Here is an 18,184-nt window from a genome sequence, read left to right as displayed (position 1 = left end):
TGTGTGTGTGTGTGTGTGTGTGTGTGTAGATCCGTGTGTGTGTGTATAGATCCAAAGAACGAGCACTCCTACTGGAAGCCGGAGTCCCAAGGGAGGTGGCGCCGCAGCAGGTAAATTAGTCCAAATTTGCCAATGATTCGCGCTCTGAGACCACACCAAGACTTTGACAAAGTTGATTTATTCCTTCATAAATCAAACGTATATTTATATATCTTTTTAGCAGCTGTACTGTCAAAGCACAGACCTAAAAATGGAAGAGAAAAGTAGTTTTCAGACCTTTTTACAATTGATTTACATTAAACTGCATAAATATATATTTTTGGTCAGTTTTTGATCTATACATGTGGTTCGTTTTACAGTATAAACTTCACATTTATTCCATATACCTGTGACACCTTCCTCAAGAAAGAGCAACGATTTGAAATAGAATTGGTGGTAGGTAGATAGATAGTAAGAATGCGAATTGGGAGTAATAAAATATCCTCTCTTGAATGTTAGGATTCTGCCATTCATTGTGATCCACAACTTCATAAAGGAGGCGTGCAGTGCCCTAATAATGGTCCGTGGGTGAGGGAGGCCTTTACCTCATTTGTTTGAAAAGGGAGGAACACACCAGGATCAAGTGATATGACCAAAAAATCCTATGTTCATTTATGACTTTTTATTAAGGATTTAATGTCCGTAAACCAAGAATAGAATGCTCTGGGTGTCTGCAGTTTCACTGATGCTTAAATGATCACAAGAAAAAGTTTAAGGTAAATTCTTGTCGCTGTAGAAGTAACATGGTCAGCCAACCACCTGTCTCAAAGATGTTCAACCATCAAAGAATCGTTCCGTCCTGTATGTCGGCATGAGGAGGTTGAGATTTGTATGGTGCAATGTTCACTAATCAAACCAGAAGCAGAATGTTATCCAGCACTTTATCCACCCGAATTGTAGTTGTAATTTTAGACCTACCATTTGCTTTGTTTTACCATACCCATTTGACCTCTGGCATGTGTTTCGCTTGTTCAGCTAGAGTCAGTAAACAGCAAGCTTTAATGAGACCCAAATAATTATTCAAAGGTACCACCTCAGACTTTTAATTTGTGTGGTAGGTAAATAATGAAGTGTTTCTTCTAGGTGCAAAACATGTACTGTCAACGTAACAACATATCATGCGATCTATACCTGTGCTTAGAAATGTGCCCCTTGAGTAAAAATCTCCCTAGAGACACAGCTGGCTCACCTTTGCACAATGATAAGCATTGTGTAAAAAGGCTTTTTCCCCAAACACTATTGACACCCTTGGCTGCAGATATGGCGCTGTGCATTAAAAAAAAATAATAATAATAAGTTCAAGGCAGATTACACACTTGTGCATAGATCGCCATCTGGTGTTGGGCCCGGATATTTGCAGTTTGTTTTTCCTCTTGGAAAGTCTTTTGAAGTCACGAGTTCGGTGACTCCTCCCTTGGATCGTATTGCGCATGGGCTTCGGCTCCATCCTCAGATTTGTTTTTTTTTCCGCCATCGGGCTCGGATGTAATATTCGCGCTCCGGTTCCGAACAGCTTCCAGTTCGACGATCGACGCGCAATCCTCACCCCAATTCGCGGTATTGTTTTCGATCGCGATCTCCCCACTCGACGCGCCTCTCATCGGCAAGACCTTCGGTTCCAGTCGTCGTCGACGGCGGCCTTCGGGCCTCCCCAAGCTCCGGTCCTGGCTAATGGAAAGGACTCCATTTAAAAAGTGTCCTCGATGTGGGTCAAAATTCTCCCACACCGATCTCCACGAGGTGTGCAAACTCTGCTCGAGACTGTCCGGCGTGTAAATCCTTCCGGTCCAAGAAAACGATTCGAGACCGAAGAGCCAGAAGCACCATGGCACACTCTTCGATGGCAATCCCGAACGACATCTTCGGGGAAGGCGTCGACGCTCCAGAAGAGCACCACACCGACTAGGGACTCCTCAGCGCCTCCAATGCCGACGATTCAGATGTGGAGGACATCACTCCGGCGCAGAGGATCGTGAGTACTACTCTACCCCCCCCCCCGCCCCCCCCCTCCCCTCCCACCGGCACCGAAAAAGGCTTCGGTCACGCCTTCACGCCTAAGCAAGACCAAAGACACTGCTTCCCACACTGCACCTTCGGGGCCGGTAAAGAAGCCAATTAAGCCTTCAGGCGGCTCGGGCTCGAGCCAGCCCACCGTCTGAGCCGATAAACATCCTTCGGCACCGAAGAAGAAACCGGCCTCCATCTCGACACCGAGCCCCACACTGAAACACTCTGGGTCGAGACCTAGCTCCTCGGCACCGACCCCATCCTCGGTACCGACAAGGCCACCGGCACCGACATTTCGAAGCCGAAATCCATCTCGGCGCCTACTAAGCAACCGGAGCTTCCCAAGCATTGTTCCAAACAACGAACCAGCACAGACAAGCCTAAGAAATCAACGGCCCGACGCCTTCGGCGCCGACGGACCAACCAACCTCTCCAGAACTATTTTCACCGGATCCCTTACAAAAAACATTAACTAAGGATCCCAAAAGTGGACATTTAATGCGCTCTATCAAAAAGAGACAGACAAACCTGCTCCGCCTCCACCTCCAAAAAGGAAGGACTCTGCTACCTCCCCTTTCAGACTACCTTCCTCACCTCCACCACCTCCTCCACCTTCCCGTCCTCCACCTTCGCCACCCCCACCTCATCATTCCCCCACTCCATTCCCAGATGATGATGATCAAGGGGATCCATACGACGACATAGGGGATGTACCCCAAGATATACCTACAGGGGACCCCACTCCCACAGGATCCCCAGACCCATGGGACGATTATAATATCCCTCATGTCCCTAACGTCCCACAAAACGATCTGTTCGAGGCATATGAGCTGCAGATCACACACTGAGGATAAGATCGCCATCTGGTGTTGGGCTCGGATGATTGCAGGTTGTTGTTGTCTTCGGAAGAAGCCTTTGGTCACGAGGATGGTGACTCCTCCCCTGGACAACAGTGCGCATGGGCATCCACTCCATCGTCAGATTGTTTTTTTCCGCCATTGGGTTCGGATGAACTTTTTTCCGCTCCAGCAGAAAACTTCTAGCAATCAATTTAACTCCTTGATCTTCATTCCATCGACATCAACTCGGACCGGTTCCGCAAGCGGCTGATGGACAGGACACCCTTCAAGAAATGCCCCCAGTGTGGAGCGAAGTTCCCCCACAGTGACCACCACGAGGTTTGTAACCTCTGCCTGTCGCCGGAACACAACGAGTCCACCTGTCCAGCTTGTTCCGCTTTCCGTTCGAAGAAGACCCTCCGGGACCGAAGAGCTCGACGCCATATTATGGCCAAACCAGCTCCAGAACCGGAGGACATCTTTGCTCAAGATGTTCCCGAAGACGACACCGAAGACCTCGAGATCGTGTCCGAGGCCGACGATTCAGATGACCTCATCACTCCAGGGCAGCGTGTGAGTACCACCCCCCCTGCCCCTGCCCCATCCAAAAAACCATTGGTCAAGACTCTGCCAGCTGGGCCCAGTCGCGACCGGAAATCCTCTTCAGAAGCCCCGCCCTCGGGCCCGGCTCCGAAGACATCTAAGCCTGTAGGTGGCTCGGGCTCGAGCAAACCTCACCTGATTGTGCCTTTAACACCCAAAAAACCACTGTCGGCACCGAAACAGGCTCCAAGACCGAAATCTCCTTCGGCACAGAAACGTTCCTCGGCACCGAAGTCTCCACCGGCACCGAAACGTTCTTCGACATCGATGCCTAAAAGTCCCTCGGCATCGAAGCATACATCGGCACCGAAGCATACATCGGCACCGAAAACTCAGTCGGCTCCGAAAAATCCATCGGACCCAACACATCCTTCGGCACCGAAAACATTATCGGCACCGAAAACATTATCGGCACCGAAAACTACGCCCACACTGAAAAAAGCTCAGACAGACCCGAAGCGGACATCGCAGCCCCCACCTTCGGAGCCAGATGAACTTTTTCGACCAGATCCTACTCAAAAGCGGATCTACATCAATCCTGACACTGGACATGTGACTGCCATCCCATATAAAAAGCGGAAGCTGGACATTACACCTCCCCCAGCTCCCATACGGAAAAAGGACTGTGCCACTTCACCACTTCGTCCTTCCTCTCCTGTATTACCTTCTAACCCGTCCCCCCCTCCTCCTCCTGATTCTCCTTTACCTTTACCTTTACCATCTCCCTGTCATTCACCCCCTCCACAGGATGATGATGATGACTTGGGGGGAGGGGCGGACCCTGATCTCTTTAATTATCCTGTTGAACCTACCGACCCGTTTACTTTTCCAGACACAGCACCGATAGATGACTGGTCTTACCCAATACCCGACATGCCTGACCCCACTACCTACCCCTCCAAGCCCTCCCCTCCTGATGACCACCTAGGGTTTGGCCAACTGATAAACAGGGCAGCAACATTCCATGGTGTCACTATGCACACAGACCCCCTTGAGGAGGATTTTCTCCTCGATACCTTTGAACAGTCACAGAAAACAGTTCATATACTTCCCATGATTAAAGGGGTTATAAAGCATGCCACTGACGTCTTTAAAGACCCTGTCCGAGCGAGGGTTCTCAACCCCCGCATCGAAAAAAAGTACCGACCAGCCCCGCAGGACCCTGCATACATTAAAGCCCAGCTCCCTTTAGACTCCTTGGTCGTATCAAATGCCAGGAAGCGCGTTAACTCACAGACTACTGGAGAAACGCCCCCCCCCAGACAAGGAGTCTAAGCTTTTAGAGGCCTCAGGAAAACGAGTCGCCGCACAGGCGGCGAACCACTGGCGTATTGCCAATACCCAAGCCCTGTTAGCCCGGTATGACAGGGCACATTATGACCAACTTGAGGACCTCATCCAACATCTGCCTGAACCCTTTAAGTCCCAGGCCACTGACCTCATTCAAGAAGGCAAATTAATATCTAATGCCTCCATTAAATGCGCCTTAGATGCGGCAGACACTGCTTCTAGGGCGGTCAATACTAGCGTCTTACTCAGACGTCATGCCTGGCTCCGTATTTCCGGTTTTAAACCGGAGGTTCAAACCGCAATCCTAGCTCAACCTTTTAACCAGGAGCAGCAGTGGATACTGCATTAGAAAAAATGAAAAAGGATAATGAAACTGCCAAGTCTATGGGAGCACTGCAGTCTCCTCAAAACCGGGGTTCATTTCGTCGCTCCTTTTATAGAGGAGGCTCCAAAAACACATCAACTGAGACCACGTCCACCTTTAAAAATTCTGGACAAACATCCCCTAACAGAGGTTATTTCAGGGGAGGTTATAGGGGAAACAATAACAAAGGTCGAGGGCGGGGCAACAACACCCGCACCTCACCAGCCACCAAACAGTGACTTGCCACCACTCCCCCCAGACCATTCCACTCCTGTCGGGGGGCGACTCCAACAATTCCTACCTGTCTGGACTTCCATCACCACAGACAGATGGGTAAGACAAATTATCCAGTCTGGCTACTGCCTCGAACTCATACAATCCCCCCCAAACATACCACCCAAACAACGTCCAATGTCCTTACATCATCTCTCTCTCCTCAAACAAGAAGTTCAATCCCTGTTACAAAAACATGCGCTAGAACCAGTTCCCCTTCAACATCAGGGAAAAGGGGTATATTCTCTATACTTCCTCATTCCCAAAAAGGACAAAACACTAAGGCCCATACTGGATCTCAGACTACTAAACCAGTATATACATTCGGATCATTTTCATATGACCACTCTCCAACAAGTCCTCCCACTGTTACAACAGGGAGACTTCCTTGCCACATTAGACCTCAAGGACGCATACTTTCACATCCCTATGCATCCCGCTCACAGAAAATATCTACGATTTGTGGTAGATGGGCAACACTATCAATTTACAGTTCTCCCATTCGGAGTAACAACGGCACCCAGAGTGTTCACCAAATGCCTAGCAGTCGTGGCAGCGCATCTCAGAAGACAACAGATCCATGTCTTCCCCTATCTGGACGATTGGCTCATAAAAGCCAACACATACCAAAAATGCGTACTCCACACTCATCGCACAATTCAAACTCTCCACGATTTGGGATTCACTATCAACTACCCCAAATCCCACCTACAACCCTCCCACTTACATCAGTATCTAGGAGCAACCATAGATACCTCCAAAGCCATTGCTTATCCCAGCACCGCCAGGATAGCCAGTATACAAAATCTCATCTCTCAATTTCAAACTCATCCATCTCTTCCAGCAAGAGTATTCATGCAGCTCCTAGGCATGATGGCGTCATGCATCTCCATAGTCCCACACGCACGACTTCAAATGCGTCCCTTACAGGAATGTTTAGCACAACAGTGGAACCAAGCTCACGGACAACTTACCGATCTGGTGTTGGTGGACAGTCGCTCACTTCGCTCACTGAAATGGTGGAACACCATCAACCTGTCCAAAGGGCGACCGTTCTTAGAGCCTCTTCCACAAGTTGTGCTAACTACAGACGCATCTCTCACAGGGTGGGGAGCCCACCTCCTTCACCATACCACTCAGGGCAGATGGACCAGTCAACAAAAACTGCTCCACATCAACCACCTGGAACTCTTAGCAGTGTTCTTAGCACTAAAATCCTTTCAAGTCCACCTCAAGAACAAAACTGTCCTCATACGCACAGACAACATGACGACAATGTATTATATACAGAAACAGGGAGGGACACACTCTCTCCAACTGTCCCAACTGGCACAGCAAATCTGGAGATGGGCAATTCCCCAAAACATCTACCTGTTAGCAGAACATCTCCCAGGGATCCACAATCAAGTGGCCGACCTCCTAAGTCGCCACACACAGCAAATCCACGAATGGGAACTACACCCCAAAGTTCTACTCCCCTTCTTCCAAAAGTGGGGACAACCGGACATAGACCTGTTCGCCACTCCCGAAAACACAAAATGCCCAACCTTCGCCGCCAGGTTTCCACACCCACAGTCGAAGGGCAATGCCCTATGGATGAACTGGTCAGGCAGATTTGCGTACGCCTTTCCGCCTCTCCCACTAGTTCCATTTGTGGTACGCAAACTGAAACAACAGTCACTAATACTAGTGGCTCCCACTTGGGCACGTCAACCGTGGTTCACCACACTTCTGGAACTATCTTTAGTTCCACATCAAAGGCTACGCCTCTCCCCGGATCTATTAACCCAGAACCATGGAGAAATCAGACACCCAGATCCTCAAACACTGAACCTAGCGATCTGGCTCCTGAGGTCTTAGAGTTCGGTTACCTCAATCTCCCTCCAGACTGTATGAATATCATAAAGGAAGCCAGACGCCCTACTACTAGAGCGTGTTATGCCGCGAAATGGAAACGATTTGCCATCTACTGCGCTAATAATGACATACATCCATTGGATGCTTCCATCCAAAACATCATTTGCTATCTACTACACTTGCAAAGATGCAACCTAGCGTATTCCTCTATACGTTTACACCTAGCAGCCTTGGCAGCCTACTTGCAAAATAGGCAACACCTGTCCCTTTTTAAGGTACCAGCCATCAAAGCGTTTATGGAAGGTCTCAAAAGAATTCTTCCCCCAAGATTGCCACCTGCACCAGTGTGGAATCTCAATGTGGTTCTAACAAGACTCATGGGTCCCCCATTTGAACCTATGCACAAATGTGAGTTGCAATTCCTAACTTGGAAGGTAGCTTTCCTTATCGCAATCACTTCCCTGCGCAGAGTAAGTGAAATACAAGCCCTTACACTACAGGAACCCTTCTTACAACTACACCGTAACAAAGTGGTTCTTAGGACAAACCCTAAATTTCTTCCAAAAGTGATTTCCCCTTTCCACCTTAACCAATCAGTAGAGCTACCAGTCTTTTTCCCAAACCCAGACTCCGTAGCTGAAAGGGCCCTACATACCTTAGATGTCAAAAGAGCCTTGCTTTATTACATCGACAGGACAAAACCCTTTCGAAAGACAAAACAACTCTTTGTTGCTTTCGCACCACCACACAAAGGCAACCCGATCTCCAAATCAGGCATAGCCCGGTGGATAGTTAAATGCATCCAAATATGCTACCTCAAGGCTAAACGTACACTTACAGTTCCCCCTAGGGCGCACTCCACGCGTAAAATAGGGGCTTCTATGGCCTTCTTAGGTAACATTCCCTTAGAAGACATTTGCAAGGCAGCCACGTGGTCTACCACGCATACCTTCACTAAACACTATTGTGTTGACGTGCAAGCCAAACAACAGGCCTCCGTGGGCCAGGCTGTCCTAAAAACTTTATTTCAAGCTGCTGCAACGGATACAGGCGACCACCACTAAGGGGAAGCACTGCTGTATAATCTATCCTCAGTGTGTGATCTGCAGCTCATATGCCTCGAACGGAATATGCTACTTACCAGTATGCATCTGTTCTTGGCATGTAGAGCTGCAGAGTCACACACGCCCTCCCGCCTCCCCGGGACCTGTATCTGTTCCAGCATCCGTCTTACTTAGACATTACACATGGACATCCTTTCTTTCATTTCTATACACTCCATCTTTTCCCATCATGGCGAAAAACAATCTGACGATGGAGTGGATGCCCATGCGCACTGTTGTCCAGGGGAGGAGTCACCATCCTCGTGACCAAAGGCTTCTTCCGAAGACAACAACAACCTGCAATCATCCGAGCCCAACACCAGATGGCGATCTTATCCTCAGTGTGTGACTCTGCAGCTCTACATGCCAAGAACAGATGCATACTGGTAAGTAGCATATTCCTTACCCTTCCAGACCTTCTCCACCAGAAGACTCCTTGGGGTTCAATCATTTATTGCAAAGGGCGGCACACTACCACGGGGTAGACTTACATACCGACCCAGTGGAGGAGGATTTCCTCCTAGATACATTTGACACCACACATAGGACCACCTCCATATTGCCTATGCTAAAAGGTGTTATAAAACATGCGCCTGAGGTCTTTAAAGACCCAGTCAGGGCCAGGGTCATTAACCCGCGCATTGAGAAAAAATATAAAGCCGCCCCAACAGACCCCTTCTACATCAGAGGGCCAGCTCCACTAGATTCCTTGGTGGTATCCACAGCACGGAAAAGGGCCAACTCCCAGGCGTCGGGTGACGCACCACCACCTAACAGAGTCTAAACGTTTGGACGCATCAGGCAAACGTACTGCATCTCAGGCGGCCAATATATGGCGTATCGTCAATACACAAGCACTACTAGCGAGGTATGACAGGGCCCATTATGACGAGTTAGAAGCCATAATGCACCATCTCCCTGATAAATACAAAGCTAGGGCCAATGAGCTAATTCAGGAAGGCAAAACAATTACCAATACCTCCATATGTTGTGCCTTAGATGCAGCAGACACAGCCTCTAGGGCCATCAATACTAATGTCGTCCTCCGTCGCCATGCCTGGCTAAGGATATCAGGTTTTAAACCGGAGGTACAAGCCTCCATCCTCAACCATCCCTTTGACCAGGCACATCTGTTTGGCCCCAAAGTGGATGACGCCCTAGAGAAAATGAAAAAGGACACTGACATGGCAAAATCCATGGGAGCCTTACAATCTCACCCTCCCAGACGCTCCTTTCGCCGCTCTTCCTTTCGGAGCACATCCAGAGGCTACTCCTCAGACACCGCTTCCACTGCATACAAATCCCCTACTCAGTCCACCTTTACAAGGAGTTACCAAAGAGGCGGCTACAGGGGCAACAATAACAAAGGCAGAGGCAAAACAAACACCGCCCGCTCTGCCACCGCGCCTCCCCAATGACTTCCCTCCACTTCCCCCAGACCATCACACTCCGGTCGGGGGCAGACTCCAACATTTCCTTCCGGGTCTGGACTACTATCACCTCAGTCAAATGGGTGACACAAATAATTCGGTCAGGCTACTTCCTAGAACTAACATCTACCCCCCCCCCCCCCCCCCCCCCAAACATTCCACCCAGACAACGCCCGATGTCACAGAACATCTGCGGCTACTCAAGCAGGAGGTAATCTCCCTCCTAGACAAAGAGGCAATAGAACACGTTCCAACCAACCAACAAAAAATAGGTGTCTACTCCCTGTATTTTCTCATACCAAAAAGGGACGAGACTCTACGGCCCATCCTAGACCTTCGGCCCCAAAACACATACATACACTCAGACCACTTTCATATGGTGACGCTTCAGCAGATACTTCTGCTACTTTCCCAAAACGACTTCCTCACCACTTTGGACCTGAAAGACGCGTACTTACACATTCCAATGCCCACAGGAAGTACCTCAGATTTGTAGTGGACGGCCAACACTACCAATTCAAAGTGCTCCCGTTCGGAGTCACAACCGCACCACGAGTATTCACCAAGTGCCTAGCAGTGGTGGCAGCACATCTGCGAAGACAACACATTCATGTCTTCCCATACCTAGATGACTGGTTGATAAAAGCCAGTTCATACAATCAGTGTGTACAACACACACACCACCATCCAGCTACTTCATCAGCTGGGCTTCACGGTAAACCACAAAGTCCCATCTCCAACCATCCCACATAAAACAATATCTAGGTGCCACTATAGACACCTCAAAAGCGCTCGCCTACCCCAATCCTGCCAGGATTGCAAGCTTTCAGGCTCTACGCACAAAATTCATAGCACAACACTCCCTTCCAGCTCGAGTGTTTATGCAACTAATAGGGATGATGGCCTCTTGCATCTAAATAGTACCTCACGCAAGACTCCAGATGCGTCCTCTCCAAGAGTGCTTAGCGCACCAATGGAACCAGGCCCAGGGTCAATTAACAGATCTGGTGTTGGTAGACGGTCGTACCCATCGCTCTCTGCAGTTGTTGGACCACCACAACCCTTTCCAAAGTTCGACCGCTCCTGGATCCGGTTCCACAGATAGTACTAACAACAGACGCATCGCTCTCCGGCTGGGAGCTCATCTATTACATCTCACCATGCAAGGCAAATAGACACCTCAACAGAAGCTACTCCATATCAACCATCTGGAGTTACTAGCGATCTTCCTAGCCCTAAAATCCTTTCAGACACAAATTTTGGGCAAAGCAGTCCTAATCCGCACAGACAACATGACAGCCATGTATTATATTAAAAAACAAGGCAGCACACACTCTCCACAGCTCTCTCAATTAGCACAGAGCATATGGAGATGGGCCATACCCCGGAAAATCTTTCTCCTAGCCCAGCATGTCCCAGGAGTGCAAAACACTATAGCAGATCTACTCAGCAGACAAACACAACAACTCCACGAGAACTTCACCCGCAAGTTCATCATCCATACTTTCAAATGTGGGAGCATCCACAGATAGACCTCTTCGCCACCCACGAACACAAAAAATGCCCAAGCTTCGCCGCCAGATACCCACACCCATTGTCCAAAGGCAATGCGATATGGATGAACTGGTCAGGCAGATTTGCGTACGCTTTTCCGCCTCTCCCACTCATTCCACTAGTAGTGCGCAAACTACAACAGCACTCCCTCATACTAATATTAGTAGCGCCAACTTGGGCCAGACAACCGTGGTACACCACACTGCTGGAACTATCTGTAGTACCGCATCAAAAATTACGCCTCTCTCCACACCCCTTAACCCAGAACCATGGAGAGATCAGACACCCGTACCCAGCTCAGCTCAACCTTGCGATCTGGCTCCTGAAATCCCAGAATTCGGGTACCTAAATCTTCCCCCTGACTGTATGAACGTCATCAAAGAAGCTAGGCGCCCTACCACTAGAGCGTGCTACGCCGCCAAGTGGAAACGTTTTGTTATCTATTGTCATAACAACACCGTCAGTGAGATACAAGCATTTACTATTCAAGAACCTTTTCTACAAATGCACCATAATAAGGTGGTTCTCCGTACCAACCCGAAATTCCTCCCCAAAGTTATTTCTCCTTTTCACCTAAACCAATCTGTAGAACTACCAGTATTCTTCTCGCAACCACAAACTGTTGCAGAAAGAGCTCTTCACACACTAGATGTCAAACGAGCCTTACTCTACTACATCGAGAGAACACAACCTTTCCGTAAGACCAAACAACTGTTCGTCACTTTCTCTCCACCACACAAGGGCAACCCCATCTCCAAGTCGGGGATAGCTATTGGGATTGTCAAATGTATTCAAATTTGCTACCATAAAGCAAAACGAACGCTATCCGTTCCCCCTAAAGCCCATTCTACACGTAAAATAGGGGCTTCAATGGCTTTTCTAGGGATCATCCCATTAGATGATATCTGCAAAGCAGCTACATGGTCAACACCGCACACTTTTACCAAACACTATTGTGTAGATGTGCAAACTAAGCAACAAGCTAGTGTGGGCCAGGCTGTACTCAAAACATTATTTCAAACCACTGGAACAGATATGGGTGGTCGCCGCTAACGGTGGGTACTGCTATATAATCTATGCACAAGTGTGTAATCTGCAGCTCATATGCCTCGAACGGAATATGCTACTTACCAGTATGCATCTGTTCTTGGCATGTAGAGCTGCAGATCTACACACGCCCGCCCGCCTACCTGTATCTGTTCCAGCTTATCTTATTTAGATAACACACACATGGGCATCTTCACTGTTATTACTACGCTCCATCTTTCCGTGCTGGCGAAAAACAATCTGAGGATGGAGTCGAAGCCCATGCGCAATACGATCCAAGGGAGGAGTCACCGAACTCGTGACTTCCAAAGACTTTCCAAGAGGAAAAACAAACTGCAAACATCCGGGCCCAACACCAGATGGCGATCTATGCACAAGTGTGTAGATCTGCAGCGCTACATGCCAAGAACAGATGCATACTGGTAAGTAGCATATTCCTTACGCAACACTACGCCGTTGATTTTCAACTGCTTGAATTTTGGTAAATCTGTGTCCAGGTTTCATGACTGTCTATACCTATGCAAGCATATCCTTGAAAAATGGGACTGAACCTTCCATGGATCACGTACAGAGCTCATGTGTAGCATACAAACGCTACTGGGTTAAAGGACCAAGATATTTGCAGAAATGTGCGCCCGCACTGTGCCGCGTGTGAACAAGGCAGATCCCTTGGAGACCTAGGGTATGTGGCTTCACACTACACAAGATTGACCCTTTGGACCTTCCCTTGTGTCCTCGAATGCGTCTTTAGGCACAATAGAGCTTCAAAGCCGCAGAAAGGTGATGTGCATAGCTTTACAAGCTACCAAATAAAGTTATATAACCTCAAGAAAATAGCAGCAGCTAACATACTTCCACTTGGAATAGCGGGAATTTTGTGTGAGTGCAGATGAAAAAAAAAAAAGAAATCACAGAACCACACAAAATTGGGACTAAAATGATTGACGAAATGGGTTAGGTTTGATTTTTCATGTATGCAATGAACATTGATCTGCTCGGGAACCAGCATGCTAGGAGAAACTGTTGCAGAAAGAACCGTGCATTCCGGCCCTTGCAGGCTCAGTATAGGTTATCTAGATCTGAGTGCTGGCCACACATGCAGTTCGACTTTCTCGGAGTCGAGTTAGAGCTTTGAAACCCACTTTTATATCTATGTGCCAGATCCACCTGGCTCTTGTCCTTCATACCACCGCATCCTGCCAGCCCACATCCTTCATATCGCTGCAGCCCACATCCCTATCTACACCAGACACCACTCATCACCCCTCCTCCCCACCATCAGTCCTGGCATGTTCCTTCACCCCTAAAGCCCATTATCCCAATGTCATGCTCCTCTCAGTCTTCTTCCCACCTATGGAAGTACCCCTGAGGGAGCAGAAGAAAAGGTAAATAAGCGCAATTCATGCCAGAGAGAAATGTTGACGGAAAAGATGAAATCGCACATAGAGATCACAACATGCAGCATTGGATAATTAACATGCAAACGCGAGAGGTGACCACAGTTTTTAGAAGGTATGCAGATACTGTTACAACAGTTAATTGAAGGTACAGGTCTGAAAGGATATCTTCTAGAAAAATCTGGAACAGAGGAATTTTGAGCAATGCCTTCTGTTCAAGGATGTCTTTGGCCAGCTTCCTACACTAGGACAACCTATAGTCGCATGCAGAAAGGCTAACTGAGATTTGAGAATCTTTCTGGAGTGGTAAAGGATGATGTTCTCCTGCAGGCTTAATGAAGCTGATACCGGACAGGACTAGCTGCTAAGATGGTCTTCATTGACATGGGCCAAATATCTCTTTGCGTCTTACTGTTGATGTTTCCGCTTTTGAATCTCTCCTCAAGCCCACCCGCTGGGTATTCCCCACAGCTTCGGTCCCTCCCCCTTGCGTTCAACCTTTATCTACTACCATTGGCCTCACTCCTTCACTTTAATGGAGTGAACGTTTTAAGTATCTCAGTGAGGCTTGTCTCTTTGCTAGTCTGAAATGTAAACCAGCTTGGCTAAGAAAGAACTCAGTATTTAAAAGTTAGAAATACAGTATTTGATTAGTAAGGCCAGATTTATTATTTTTTCATGCAACGCAGCAACTCAACATCTATGGGTGTTTGTGCGGATTCCCCTCCCTCTTGTAATGCCCCCTTGGTGCAAAGGAGAGCAAAGCACTGCGTTGGAAAGCAAATAACCATGCGTGGCTGTGCATTAGTGTGCGATGGCTCAAAGTCTTAGTATATCTCAGTGCTAGGAAAAATTATGTGAGAACAATAAAAAGCACTTGCTTTAGTGAGGTGGAGAGTGCACTTTTTAAGCAGTTTTACCATTCCAAAGTTCTAGAGGCTACACTATTGACCATTATGTTACAGGTTATATCCCAATGAAAACATCTTTGCTATAGCTTACTGGATTGTAAAGAAAATGTCCAAAGAGATCCACCATCTCAGAATGGTTAGAGTTGAGCAATGAGTAACCCAAGACTCTAGCCGATATAAGACCTCCTGCCAAAATCTGTAGATTTCCCCGTTTGCTAGCTAGAGGGTACATGTTCAGACCTGCTACCAGCCTGCTCTTTCAGCAACTTTGGTTAGAAGACACCCTCAGCTAAGTTTCTTCATCCATACAACATTGCCTGTTCTAGCAGCTCGCACCCTCTGAATAATGCCTGATTTGAAACCGTTTTGTACTTCGTGATGTTTCTGTGATTTTTCAACTTTTGCTTGCTGCACATTAGTGCTTTGTTTTGTGTGAAACTATGGGGCATATTTACTAACGCAGCACAGCAGCACAGCAAGTGAAGTTGTTGCATTGCTTGATATGGAGAGAGCAGAACTGTGCCATATTTACAAAGATATGGTGTATTTGTGCTCTCTCCTAGTGCTTGCACACTTGTGGCTGCTTAGCGCCAACTAAGGCACCCTTGTGTCATATCACAAGGGTGCCTGCATTGTGGTCAGCATGCCTTCCTGCACAAAAAGTATCCTTTGATGCTATTTTTCTGCACTTCATCTAAAGAGATAAAACGAGGAGAAACAAACATGTAAGGCTTAACAGACGCAAAGCCAAATCAGGATTTGCCTGACTGTAAATCTCAACATAGTTTTTTGTTTGGGGCTGCACACAAAAAGTGACATAACCCAACGGCAACATTTTATTAAATCTGGGCCTAGACCGCCATTTCTGGGTTAGATAACAGTAAGACCTTCCTCACCCTTAATTCAGCCTTTGAGTGGCCATGATTCCTACAAGCCCCTCTTTCCAGGGCATCCTATTCAGGTGAGGGGTGGACAGGTTAAGGGTGTCTTCCTTGGGCTTGGCAGGACCAAAGTCTAGAACCATTGCTCCCAAGTCCTCCTGCAGCCTGCCTCCCTATGCTTCATTTCACTAATTCATACTAGATGCATTCCTTTGTGTGTTGGATAGTAGGATGTGTCGGGTTTAAGTTCCATTTGGGACCAAACCCAGTACAGTGCTTTAGTAAATGTGGAGCATAATCTCTATGCAGCCCTTTCCAGGGGCTAAACACCGGACTTGCAGAAAACTGCTGCAAGCGGCACCTGCCAATATCACCCAAGAGGCCAAGTAATTGGTGAATTCTGCACTATACAGAGGGGTCATTTATCATAACACTTCATTCAGCTGGGCTTCATGATAGGCTCTCTAGGCCCCAAACATCCTTTTGTCAGCTGGAATAGCAGTGATGTGTCTCTACTGTCCTGAGCGGTTCGTTGTGTGTTTCTTGTGGTTGTGTCAACCATCTGGCCGTGCCTCTCACTCTCTGTAATATTTCCACTTGCAGGAGAAGATTGGAGAGATTGTGAAGCAGATGATCGAGGGCTTCGGCACACAGCGCTACATTGCTAACCTTGGCCACGGGCTGTACCCTGACATGGACCCAGAGCACGTGGGGGCATTTGTCGAAGCTGTCCACAAACATTCCAAAAATCTAAATCCGAGCAGCTGATCTGCCCCCACTGGGCAGGCACGGCGGTATCTGGCTGCTAGGATGGGGCTGGCTTGATAAGAGGCACAGGCCCACACTGAAAGACCCTGTAACCTGGAAATTACTTGATCATGCTGTGCTAGAAATAAAGGGTTTAATTTGTTTTTGGTTTTCAAGTGGTATGATTTATTATTAGCAGGGTGATGTGGAATAGGGGCTGTTGTGTACCACAACATAGTTTCAGATGTGAGCCATTCTGTTTCTTTTCCTCACTCAAGTCCTAAGGCATTCCTTCGAAGGAAAAAGTTCGGAGGGCTTGCTGTTTACCTTGTTCTAGGTCTGCATGTTGGTTATTTTCAGGGAAGAATGCACAGTTCTGACAAAAGAGGATGGCCACCACCAACGATGAGGTGAACGAAGAGGAAGTGTGACCTTGTTTTCCTCGTGGCCCATCCGGCTACACCTCATTGTACTTCATCTAGACCTCACAGGTGAAGACACTGGAGAGCTGGTTACTTGTTAATGGCTTTGGACATTGGACTCAACCCAGGTTCTGAACCCTGCACCGTGTAAATGTCCAGTATTTATAAAGCGCAAACAATTATCTGAGGGTGTTAAGATGCTGGGGGCCGTTGAGCAGATTAAGCGAGCTATTGCCCAGAGTCACATGGTTGCTGGGCTGATCTAGCACCGGGGATCGAATCGTGAGCCCCCGGGTTCCGGAGTCAGCTCCCCTGGCTACTGCGCCACACCTCTTCCCTAGGTGTGCATCCCCCACACATAATAATATAAACTTATACGAAAGGACGCTTAGGCATTCTTTGAGGTGTAGCTGCCTGACATTGTAAAACTGGTTCCCCTCTCTCCAAGCCCCCCCCTACTCACCCTCCAGTGCATAATATTTGCTGGGCCTAATAAGATGGGTAATGCTAAAATATTGATTAGTTTTCTGTGGGCCCATGTCATCATGTCAACAGATAAAAAGTCATAAATAGCATTTTGAGGGAATAGTGTGTCAAATGTGAGTCTGCCAAATGAGCCAGGTACAGTGAATGAAGACCTATTATATTGCACAAGTACTAGGAAATCCAGTTGGGTCCGAGTTTAATGTTCTTAAGCTTATTAAAGCAGACATACAAAGGAAAGGCAGGCTATTGAAGGCTCTTGCTTCCAATGCAGTCTAGTTTTCTGTTATTTCTTAGGAAGGATTGTAATGAAGGGGCCTTTGCCCACCTACCTGTTGACAGAAACAAGAGGATGGTATTGAATGCAGCAAACCTTCTGTATAGTCTAGCTTTAGCATCTATAAAAAAAAAAGTACACCTCTGGTCTAGGTGTCACTTCTAAGAAGGTGGGTGGGTGGGGGGGTGGGGGGGGGGGCAAGTAACAAAACTTTGGAGAGAGCCTGTTCAAAGCAAGCACTCAATTGGAGGTGAAAAGATTCACCCTAAAATACATTAGCATTAGGTGAGAGATGGATAGGGCACTGGATTGAGTCAATATGTGATTGACAAAGTCACTAGAATGCTGTTCAATGAAAGCCAATGGTTGAAAAGCCCAATGTATGGATTTGATTTACTTATGTTTATGTGGGAGCTCGTGTGGTACAATGCAATGTTGCACTGTGCTTGCTGGCCTTTATAAGGGCTAGTACATAGGCACTCTGTTTCGGCTTTAATAAAACTAAGCTGGGGCCTGTTCACAAACTGTATTTTGTACTGTATGAAGCAATACTTCTCACATACTAAATACCATTCACTAACCTGTGCACAGAGGTCTCCACTTCCCCTAGCTTTTCAGTACAGAGATGTGTGCACTCGTAAGCCTACGTTTTAGTAGAAG

At 47.6% G+C, this 18,184-nt stretch overlaps 1 protein-coding gene across 2 annotated transcripts in view; it reads left to right on the top strand.

Annotated features, from left to right (window-relative positions):
- The window catches only part of UROD (uroporphyrinogen decarboxylase), a 149,645-nt gene extending 133,139 nt beyond the window's left edge, over window positions 1-16,506 (top strand). For both annotated transcript variants that reach the window (XM_085602811.1, XM_085602810.1), the window contains one exon: window positions 16,199-16,506. In XM_085602811.1, coding sequence (XP_085458937.1) covers window positions 16,199-16,363 — 165 coding nt within the window. In that variant the 3' untranslated portion in view covers window positions 16,364-16,506. The remainder of the gene's footprint in view (window positions 1-16,198) is intronic.
- The last annotated feature ends 1,678 nt before the right edge of the window (window positions 16,507-18,184 follow it).

Source organism: Triturus cristatus, chromosome 4_2 (genome assembly GCF_964204655.1).
Source record: "Triturus cristatus chromosome 4_2, aTriCri1.1, whole genome shotgun sequence".
NCBI classification, from domain to species: domain Eukaryota; kingdom Metazoa; phylum Chordata; class Amphibia; order Caudata; family Salamandridae; genus Triturus; species Triturus cristatus.
This window is presented reverse-complemented; position numbering and strand designations above follow the sequence as displayed.